General features: G+C 36.9%; 1 protein-coding gene across 1 annotated transcript in view; it reads left to right on the top strand.

Annotated features, from left to right (window-relative positions):
- LOC122151564 (olfactory receptor 52E4-like) overlaps positions 1–268 on the top strand; it is an 83988-nt gene extending 83720 nt beyond the window's left edge. The window contains exon 3 of the mRNA XM_042782998.1: positions 3–268. Within this exon, the coding sequence (XP_042638932.1) occupies positions 3–268 (266 nt within the window). The remainder of the gene's footprint in view (positions 1–2) is intronic.
- The last annotated feature ends 1146 nt before the right edge of the window (positions 269–1414 follow it).

Raw genomic sequence — 1414 nt, 5'->3', positions numbered from 1 at the left:
AGATGCTCGGCAGAAGGCCTTCAGCACCTGCACTGCCCACATTTGTGCCATTGTCATCACATATGTTCCAGCCTTCTTTACCTTCTTTACACACCGCTTTGGGAGACACACTATTCCACCCCATATACACATTATCATGGCTAACCTCTATCTACTCATGCCTCCCACAATGAACCCTATTGTGTATGGAGTGAAAACCAAGCAAATACGAGAATGTGTCCTTAAGTTCCTGTTTAAAGGAAAGGACATTGCTTCTCATAACATTTGAATAATCTGAGAAGTTGGAGTTTTCTTAGCCAGGTTGATACTACAAGTAATAGTGAGCCAAACAAAGAAAACTAGGTATTGAGTCACACAAAGTATTTTTATGTGACTCACATACTTCAACCTCTTTTTTGTATTATTATTAGTTTTTATTATGATTTGTTTGGAATTTTACAGAGCAAAGTGCTTTTCCACTCAACAATTCATACATATTTTGTTTAGTGACATTGATTGCAATTCCCCCAAATTAACATCACTCCTCCTGCTTCCTCCCTGTGTTTACCTTTCCCTTCATTCTTTTTTCCTACTTTCCTGTCTTCTTGGCTTTATCCCTTTTGAAATGGTACCACTATGATCATGTAGGCAAAGATTTGCTGTTCTGAAATTCCAGGTTCTTCAAAATCTCTTTACTTATAGGGTACTTCAAAGTGCATTGCTTTTAATTATTAAGGACAGATATATCTATCTTGAATGATAACTTATATGAGTTTGCAGCACAGTGGCTGGATCCCTAGGAGTTGAACTGAACCTTTTTTTTTCTTTCTCTAATTGCCTAGCAAAACATAAGCCATTTTTATCTTTGTCTGAGTTAATTTATCTCAGCAATCTCTTGCTCAAACCATTTGAGTTCATTCTTATTTCTGAAATTCTGATCACCTTCTTTCTATATCAGTCTTGTCAACTGAGTCAATAGAAAACATAGCATACACATCTTCATCCAAAACACTTGTAAAAGATGTTAATAGTAGAATACTCAGAATATCTAGAACGTGGAAATAACACAAATGTCCATCAGCAGCAAACTGTATAAAATGGTTATTGTTGGTTGCCATCGAGATGATTCCAAGTCGAAGTGATCCTGTGTTCAATAGAATGAAGCAACACCCAGTCCTGCAACATCTTCCCTATAGTTGCTATGTTAGAGCCCATTGCTACAGTCACTGTGTCAATCCATCTCATCAAGGGTCTTCCCCTTTTTCACTGAACCATTACTGTACGAATCATGATATCTTTCTCCAGAGACTGGTCCCTTCAGATAACTTAATCAAAGTTATAAGAGATGAAGTCTGGCCATAATTATTCCTAAGGAATATTCCAGCTTTGCTTCTTCCAAAAGAAATTTGTCTATTCTTCTATCAGTCCTTGGTAC

This window comes from Orycteropus afer, unplaced genomic scaffold, assembly GCF_000298275.1.
Source record: "Orycteropus afer afer isolate SDZICR_OR568_19922 unplaced genomic scaffold, OryAfe1.0 scaffold00014, whole genome shotgun sequence".
Taxonomy (NCBI): domain Eukaryota; kingdom Metazoa; phylum Chordata; class Mammalia; order Tubulidentata; family Orycteropodidae; genus Orycteropus; species Orycteropus afer.
The sequence above is the reverse complement of the archived record's forward strand: the minus strand, read 5'-3'. Positions and strand labels throughout refer to the sequence as shown.